The sequence below is a fragment of the Papaver somniferum genome, chromosome 6 (genome assembly GCF_003573695.1).
Source record: "Papaver somniferum cultivar HN1 chromosome 6, ASM357369v1, whole genome shotgun sequence".
Lineage (NCBI taxonomy): Eukaryota > Viridiplantae > Streptophyta > Magnoliopsida > Ranunculales > Papaveraceae > Papaver > Papaver somniferum.
The window spans coordinates 101,234,213-101,242,980 of NC_039363.1; the positions used below are offsets into that span (position 1 = coordinate 101,234,213).

An 8,768-nucleotide genomic window follows, 5' to 3' on the forward strand; every position below is an offset into this window, starting at 1 on the left:
TGTCTAGTTTTCACATTTATTTATATAAAATTATTTTTGAAGACGTGATATTAAGTTGGTTGTGAAAAAAACAAATCTTTTTTAACAGTTAAATGTTAAGTTGGTTGTGAATATGTTCATTGAATCCCATTTTTTAAAGTCTGGGTTGAAATTTTGAGATTTCTCAATTTGAGATAAATAAATAGCTAATTATTTGAGGGGCAGGCATATTATCCTGGTAAAGCTTGGGGAATTTCCGTTTTTGATTAAGTACCTTTCTTTTTCCTTTTTGATGGATGTTTAAACTTTAAAGATTGGAGGGAAGTGTTAATTTTAAAAGGACATTGTTAAGAACATATTCTTTATTTGGTAGTATTGCTTAATGAGCTGATTGATTAAAGAGATACTCATACAGTCAGACTCAACAAGGGAATCAGATTTGATCTTTACTAATAGCACTAAAGATAAAACTTTGGTAGAACTCTATTTCTCGCACCTAATCGGAAGGACATTTTCTCCATGAATTGACTTTAGCATTGATATGTTTTCTTTCCTTTTGCTTTAAGAACACCATAAACTAAATGACACGCACGCTAGAGTACACTTCAGGCGACCTATACAAAATGCGCACATTTTAGTCCTTTTATCTAGAAAAAAGATTTTGCATCATTGTAGGTAGCTCAGTAACTTTTGCCCGCAAGAAAATCAACTAAAACGGCTTATATAATTCGATTCCTATCTTAAGTAAGAAAAATGATGCATCTTGGCTAAAAACACCACCGCATGTTGGAATAAAGAATGTCATGCCAAAATCAAAGCACATACAGTTGTTTTTCCACATAATTGAAGTGATTTAATCATCAGTTAATTAAGTTTATAGTTAGGTAAAGTAGTTGTTATACACCTAATTGAAATTACTTACTAATTCGATCAAATAATTTGAGAAAGAAAAGTCTACGTTATTTTCTTTATGAATTTTAGTAAGTGACGAGGGTCCCAGTAAAACACAAATGGTTGATCATCTCCTCAGCCTTTTAGCTAGCTGCAGCTAGGTTAATCTAGCAATCCCTACTTGACCCACTACCCCATAAGGATTGCACCTTGTTGCACCGGCAAAGCGTGCTTCCATGTCCCCTCCTTCCTCCATCTCTGTCTTCTTACGCTGTACTTGGTTTATTAAATATAAATTTTAGAATCACCCCTCATTTTAAATTCTTCAAAAGACAGAAGGAGTGAGAAGAGAGAGATCAAGAATCCAGATGATGATGATGAATGATGAGATGAGAAAGGAGAAGGACAATACTGAGAGATGCATGTGATCCATATCTATCTATCTGAGAGGTGATAACTCTCAGCTGACATGGATTTGGTTTTCGTTTTTAGTTTAGTTTCTTCCTTCCTTCCTTCCTTTTATTTATATTTTCATCAGCAAAATATAAATGTAGCACTTTTTAAAGATATCGAATCTAATAATGTCTCATTGTCTGTTTCTCCTCCATTATAAGTGCCATTTCAATGGCCTCCTTTGGATGGAACCGGATCGGATAGAGTCTGGTCTGAACTGTATCTCATGGATCTTCTTACAATATCTGTCAGCAGCAGCATCACAGCTACAAGAATAAAAATCAAGGACGACGTACAAAAACACGTTCATCTTACTTAACTCAACTTACCTCATCAGCCGCAGTGAGTTTGACACGTAAACCTGCGAACTATCCATCGTTTATAACGTACGTTTTTCTTTTCTTTTCGGAAGAGGCATCCGGTCAAATGTAGAACTGCACTCTACTGAGTACTGACATACTGAATACTCACGTTATTATGACATTACCTTGTTTTATACCCAAACAGTAAGTATATCCAGCTGACGAAGAAGATGTCATACAAGCCAGCAGATGTGGTCCGGCAAAGTGGCCAACTCCATAAATACACATAGGGATACGATACTACTTTATTTTTTTTTGGATGACGATCTTCTTTTTTTCTTCTAAGAATGAAAAGTGTATAGGGCTATCTGCAGATGAAAACATAATTCAAAGTGTTTGAGATTGAGTTTGATGACCTCCTCAAAGATTCATTTGTTTGGGTATATTTACAGATGTTTTGATATGGACATGACACAATTTTTCATGGGCCATGAGGGGCAGATGATGCATATGGGGGAAGGGATATCTTCCCATAATAATAAAAATCTGACTTGCACCAAAAATGATTGAATCCATTTTCCTGACACTTTACAAAAAACAAGCTTAATTTTTTTTTTTTTGCTTCTCTACTTTTGTACTAACATTTTTGATGTGTTTTATTGGATAAACTCGAATGTCCGGCCAAGATTGATGACTTAATTAGATGTCATTTAAGTAATAAATAATAATTGATATAGAGATATTATCAGTTTTAATTAAGACAACTGTTGATAATAACAACAATAATAATACAGTGATTTTTGTTCATTTGTTTATAAAAAGAGGTAGAGAGATCTTTGAGTGCATGTGATGTGATTCATGTTAACACAAAGGCTAAGCTGTCCATTTTGATGATTGTCTCTTAGAGTAAGAACTCAAAATTCTGTGTAGTTCATGATTCTTTTCTGTATCAGCAACACAAAATTTATTGATTAGATTATTTAAGATTTTATTAGAATAATTTTGTTGGTTTTTGATATTATTATAATATATATATATCTGTACTTGTCTGAAACTCTATGAAAGCATCTCTTTCACATATCTTGAATTACATTGGTTTAGGCTCTGAGATTTGTTTCGCATGCCTTCTCTCTCACCCACAAGATTTCTTTATTAATATTTTCTCTTTCTAGAGAATCTTAAATTCTTTCTTTCAGTTTTTATAATTTAATAACGTTTGCAGCTGAACTGTACTTTTGTTCATAGAGGTTGACGATGATGATGATGATGTTTTTATAGAGAGTTTATAAAGTGGGTTTTGAAAGATAAGTAGTAAACTCTTCTGTATATATAAACTTTTGGGTGCTCCTCTCTTTCAAACAAAGAAAAAGAAAGAGTGTTTTTAGCTTTCTGATTTTCCTCAATCAAAGTGTTTTTTGATATCTTCATCATCTTCAACAAAGTTTATCAGATAGATTCTTCTTCTGTTATACAGGTTAGTGAGTGACTGTTACAATTCTTCTCTTTTTATATCAACTTTTGGGTTTTGTTTTAAGATCATCATCTAAGAATTAAACAAACCCTGAAGATCTATCACTATTGTTGAATTTACCCAAAACTCTGTTTTAGAAAACCTCTGTTTTCTTTGGGTTGCATGATTCTTCTTTGATGTCTGTAGTTTTTTACATATTATCAGAAGAGTTTCTTGATTTTTTTTTTAATTGCCCCCATCTGTTAAATCCTATGATTTTCATTAGAATTTTGGTTTATTTCAACATGCATGTATATTTAGAAGAACAGAGAAAACTTATCATCAAGTAGATCTCTCTACATTTGATCATGATGTTTCAGAATTTTTCAGTTACAGTCTCTAAACTCTGTGTTGTTTGTTTTTTGTTTGACAGAATCAAGAGTTATCATTTTCAAACTAAGATAGGCAGAAAACTTGCTGGTTTTGGGTTTGATTCCTAAAAGAAGAGGAGATTACAAAGAAAGGGTTATAAAATGGAGAGCAGGATTTTGCAGCCATATGATAAAGAATGCATGAAGATGGCTATGCTAAAACATGAAGAAACATTTAAAGAACAGGTAAATAATTTTTTTCGAAGTATTTTTCACCATGTAATTTTTCTCTATTTGAGTATTTTCAATTTTCAAGACTAGTTTTGGAAAATTCTAAGTATGGGGAGTGATTTTTCTGCAGGTATATGAACTTCATCGTTTATACCGAATTCAAAAGATGTTAATGAACAACTTGAAAACCAGCCAAGCTCAGGGTTATAATGCCAACTATGCTACTTATGATCATGAACAACAAAAGCCAAGACGGAAACTTGATTTAGAACGTCCAGCTGAAGAGTATATTATGAATGAAGCAGGTGGAAATAAAAACAACGGAATGTTAGAAACTGAAGATGAGAATGATATTGAATTGACATTAGGATTAGGCCCAACAAGTTTTCGACAACAACAACGTAAGAGCAAGGATGATACATCTTTGAATTCGGAAACCGGACCAAGTTTTTCCTCATCTTCTAACGAATCAAGCTATGTCCAGAGGCGAAATACTAACAACAATACACGTAAACGAGGAGATAACCGCGACGAACAGTTCAGTGCAGGCAACAAATGGGGTGGACTCATAAACAACTGTGATGTTGATGAACAATTGAGACAAGAAAGACAAAAACAATCTCCTTGGCTATTTAGAGTTATGAGTCTAAACATGACCTGAAAATGAATTCAAATCTCCTCCTCCTCTGTTAGAGTTCTTTAGTTTGATCATCTTCCCCATGGGTTTGGATTTCTTCATCTACTAACTCATGGAATCTGTCTACTGTGTGATAACTTTTCTCTTCTAGATTTCAGTTTTTAATACCCTGCTTTCTCTTCTTTACATTTCCTAGCCCATTTTATAAAGCTAGCTAATTTTACCAAAGCCCATGGAATCAAATTTGATTATGAAGGTCTCTGAAAATGCTAACTTCGACAGACATTTTTGGTGTTCATTTGGGACTTCTTTTTTGTTTTTCCTTTGAAGCATTTCTAGTGACATTGTAAAGAACAACATGAATGAACTTCTTATGTTTTGTTATTACAATTTGATATTTATCACCAAGAGTAGTTTAGAGAATTCAATAGACATTTTCTGTGAAAATTTAGCACAAACAGCAGGCAGCAGCAGTAGAAACACCAATTTCAGTACATGATTGATTTTCTTTTGGTGCAAGAATGACAGTAATATACACAAAATGAGAATACCTGGTCTCTTTGTAATTCAAACTGTAATCGCAAACAAATTGCAGCAGTATATTTGATATAGTATAAGGTAAAGACGGAGAAGAAGAATCAAGAGATGGAATGTCTTCGATCTTTGGCGGGTCTTGTCCGGGAAGGAGGCTTCAATATATCAGCACGAACAAGACGGCCGAGTTTTTTAGACACGTTATTTATGAATGATTTTTTAGGCAATGGTGGCTTATTGCTAGATTGTGGTGGAGTGCTCATTGCTGATGCAGAGTCTCCTCCTGTCTGTCTCTCAGATTCTTTCAATCGCATTTTCAACTTGGCTAGCTCAAGTTTTAGTTGGTCGTTTTCTTTTTGTAACCTTGAAAGTTCATCAGAGGGTTGGTGGTTATCTGCAGAGTATATGTGCACTTTGCGCGGTTGAGCCGGAGATTCCCCACCCATTCGTGAAGCCGGAGATTCCCCACCCATGCCCTCTCGTAGACGTTGCTGCTCGTAGTAAAGCACTTGAACCACAGTTTGCACAGGAAGCCGTTCATTTTGAGCTGCATGGGCGCATGCTCCTCGCGATAGCTTTTGGCAGTCCATTAAGCTGCAAACTTTCTTTCTCTCCATGTCACTCAGGGTAGGATGAGCCTGGAACAGCATAAAAGGATTTGAAATGTCAGATGCTACTGGGTACTGATTATGAGCCAATTTTATATTACCTTCACATAGATATTACCTTCAAATAGATATCTACGGCTCTGTAAATTCCATCCTCGGTTATTCTTGCTTGCTCGGGGATTAGTTCTGCTAGGCTGATGAACCTGGAAACAGTTAAATTCCGGTCTGATGCTACTTCAGCAAGATAACTCTCCATTAGCTTTCCAACTCGTTCCATATCACTTGGCAGGGGTGAAAAATATCCATCATCAAATTCGGCTCCGTTCATTCCATATTCGAGGTAGTTCATCATGATACGTTGTACAGTGTCGACATCAAATAATGTATCGCCAGTGAAGGAGTATGATGGAATCAAGAGATCATCCAGCACTGCCTGTCCGAGTTGCTCTCCTATTCTCTTTTCAAGATCAAGACGGCAAGCAACAGTTGTCTCAAGAAATATTGATGCACGTAGAAGCATCGAAAGAAAGCTAACTGACATGGTGTTCTTCTCCACAGGCAAAAGAGCCACAATGGTCTCCAGTACAACCCGCTTTTCGTGCTCTTGTTTCGGTTCAATTTTCTTCCTTCCTTTGCCAAATATATCCTGCATTATGATTTCAGTTTAAACCTATATTTAAAATGTACCTGACAAAAGTAAAGATATTTTGTTTTGCAATTCAGAGTAGTTTCTCACCAAACCTCGAAATGATTTCTGCGCATATAACATGAGTATTGGACCAAGCTCATACTGTTTAAATCCTTTTGTCATCATTGTGGTGATAACCCGTTGGAAGATATCGATTCTAAGAACCGTTAAATCTTCCGACCACCAATGTACGATAGGCTTAGGTTGAGGTACTGATGAAGAATTGCCATTCTCGTAGCTATTCTCGGTTTTACCGAGCAATGAGAATTGGTTATCTTTGCATGCCATATGGACTATTGTGTCTATGCATCGGCTCACCAGCTTAATCTTCTCTGCCACTGGAATTAAATTTTCCGCTAGATGTAGCACCGTGACTGCACCCGAAAGGCTCTTCAACGCTATATCATTCAAATAGGCCTCCGTTCTCGTCACCAGATTCCCAGCTGCGTAGTCCTCAGTCATCTCCAGATACTCAGCCGCACATCTGAGCATGCTTATGTTCTCAATACCAATCTCAAAATTTATTCCATAGCAGAAATTTGACGCCAATTCAAATGCTTCTGCGCCACCAGGAATATCATGAATTTCTATAGCACAAAGATCTGCATCACTAGCTCCTGACACTAGTTTTCTTATGTATCCTGACTTTGAGACTAATGGATACTGCAATCAGGGTATAAACTAGATCAAATTCAATTCAAGTACATAATTCGATTCCCCAAGGACCGAACCAATCATCGTAAATGGGATCGAAACATACATATGCAAGAAAACTAAAACAAGAACTGGATCAAGTATAGACCTTATGAAGTGAAAAGGAAACTTCTCCAACATGAACTGTAACATCACTAGGAATCTCTTGGGAGAAAATCCTGTAAAAAGTCAGCATAATACCATTTTACAGCAAGATCTTATTATTCAATTTGAAGAGCAACTAAAAACTTAACAATTTTTTAAAATTCAAAAATGAGAAAGAAAGAAATCAAACCAGTCACTAGTTCTTTCCATTGCTGCAGAGAGTTTTTCATTCTTTTTAGCAAACAAGGCATTAAGTGTTGTTTTTGCAGCTTCTTCTTGATCAACTTTCCCCATGGCTGCTGCTGCTGTTTAACCTTTCTTGATTGATTACTTTGCTCATATCATCATATGCCTGAAATGAAGAACAAGTAAGAAGAGAATAGAAATGAGGAAGTAAAGTAATTGAGTTTTTGGTCTTCCTTTTCCAATGTTATCATGAAACAACATCAAATCATAACTAATTTACACCCATGAATTAGAATCTTAGCCCACAGCAAAGTACAAAATGTAACAATCACGGTGTCATCATTGTTGAGTAAACTTACAAGATGTCATTTTGCGATTTTCAAAAGTAGTGGTGTTGTTAGTAATATGTAAGCAGAATGCAAGGGTAAATTGATAATGGTTGGATGTAGTTAAGTATTGTGTGGTGATATGAGAAAGGATTGGGATTTTCTTGTCTCGTTGATTGGCTACCAAATAGGGAAGTTAGAAGTTGGGATGAGTTTGATGATACACATGAATTTCTATAGTCGCATAATTTTCGACCACAAATGAACAAGGGGATGGATGGATATACAATCAAAATCAATCGCATATCTCATATTTCTTCTCTTATGTAACTGTTTGCAATGTGGAATCTTCAGCGGGCATTTTGTCGTGCGAGAGTTGTGTGTATGTATACAAGAGAAGAGTTACATTGAGGGTGTGGTTATGTAGTTTTCGTGTTCAAAAATTAGGATGTCCATAATTTGTATTGCGGAATCATTTGTTTGTAGCCTACATGGATGCATCCAGAAGTTTACTTGCTCTTTCACCTGTCCCTGTTGAACTTGTATAGCGAGTGTTGTTGTTTTAATGACACTTGATCCTCTCCTACACTGGTACTAGAGGAGAGGGTTACAATTAGCCACTAGGAAATAGAAATCACAAGTCCTGGTCGCATTAAGTAGACGATGTTACCATCAATTCTAATTTTATTGTTGTCTAGGAACAAAAGACCGCTTTCAATGGGAATCAAAGCATTCTATACGAGCAAAAATCTATAGGAGCTAGTTCCGATTCCGCTTCTCTACATGGCAGGAAAATGCCAAATACTATGACAGTCGGTAGCCAAAGAAATGTGGCACTTTTCTACGGGCTTCAACTGTGGAAGCTCAGGGATGATCGAGGAAATAAAAAATAGAATGCAACAGATCCCGCAGGTTGCTATCCAACACAACTACAGAGAAGGAAATCAAGCAGCAAATGGCTTAGCCAACCATGCAGCAGATGGAAGTCAAATAGGAAATTTCTCAACCAAAATCTGGACTAAACAATTCCGTATTTTCTCAGTCAAATTATTTATCATGACTTCCTGGGTACCACATGCCCACGTCAAATTATAACCTAATCATTTTTTTATAAATTGCATGCTTTAAAAAAAAAAAAAAGCTTCAATGGAAGCTCCTTAGAGGTTACTTGGTATTAGACCAGGTCGGACAAACGCCTTTTTGGGCCCTCGTCTTATAAGAAAGTTCTTTTTTTTTTCCCCTTCTTGTGGACTAAAGTAGGGATGCCCATAGTGGTTGTTTTTTCTTTTCTTTTTTTCACCAAATCTTTACCCA

General features: G+C 35.9%; 2 protein-coding genes across 4 annotated transcripts; one reads left to right on the plus strand and one right to left on the minus strand.

The window, feature by feature from the left end:
* The first annotated feature begins 2,258 nt into the window (after positions 1-2,258).
* LOC113288608 lies at positions 2,259-4,698 on the plus strand. Of its 2 annotated transcripts, none has more exons than XM_026537700.1 (3): positions 2,259-2,531; positions 3,509-3,692; positions 3,808-4,698. In XM_026537700.1, exons 2-3 carry the CDS (start codon positions 3,609-3,611, stop codon positions 4,336-4,338), a joined length of 615 nt encoding a protein of 204 aa, XP_026393485.1. In that variant the 5' UTR covers positions 2,259-2,531; positions 3,509-3,608; the 3' UTR covers positions 4,339-4,698. The 2 variants fall into 2 exon arrangements, with proteins under 2 accessions (XP_026393485.1, XP_026393483.1); XM_026537698.1 differs by lacking the exon at positions 2,259-2,531 and adding an exon at positions 2,566-3,099.
* On the minus strand, positions 4,674-7,503 carry LOC113288607 (BTB/POZ domain-containing protein SR1IP1-like). Of its 2 annotated transcripts, XM_026537697.1 has the most exons (6): positions 7,488-7,503; positions 7,133-7,294; positions 6,947-7,016; positions 6,193-6,807; positions 5,575-6,102; positions 4,674-5,486 (listed from the first exon to the last, which is right to left on the minus strand). In XM_026537697.1, exons 2-6 carry the CDS (start codon positions 7,234-7,236, stop codon positions 4,953-4,955), a joined length of 1,851 nt encoding a protein of 616 aa, XP_026393482.1. In that variant the 5' UTR covers positions 7,237-7,294; positions 7,488-7,503; the 3' UTR covers positions 4,674-4,952. The 2 variants fall into 2 exon arrangements, with proteins under 2 accessions (XP_026393482.1, XP_026393481.1); XM_026537696.1 differs by lacking the exon at positions 7,488-7,503 and having other exon boundaries at positions 7,133-7,439.
* Between the last annotated feature and the right edge of the window lie 1,265 nt (positions 7,504-8,768).

Coding starts and splice junctions, on each gene's coding strand:
- LOC113288608 (XM_026537700.1), top strand. CDS start 3,609: ATGGAGAGCAGGATTTTGCAGCCATATGATAAAGAATGCATGAAGATG. Junction 3,693..3,807: donor AAGAAACATTTAAAGAACAG/GTAAATAATTTT, acceptor ATTTTTCTGCAG/GTATATGAACTTCATCGTTT.
- LOC113288607 (XM_026537697.1), bottom strand. CDS start 7,236: ATGGGGAAAGTTGATCAAGAAGAAGCTGCAAAAACAACACTTAATGCC. Junction 7,017..7,132: donor ATGGAAAGAACTAGTGACTG/GTTTGATTTCTT, acceptor GACTTTTTACAG/GATTTTCTCCCAAGAGATTC. Junction 5,487..5,574: donor CCGTAGATATCTATTTGAAG/GTAATATCTATG, acceptor ATGCTGTTCCAG/GCTCATCCTACCCTGAGTGA.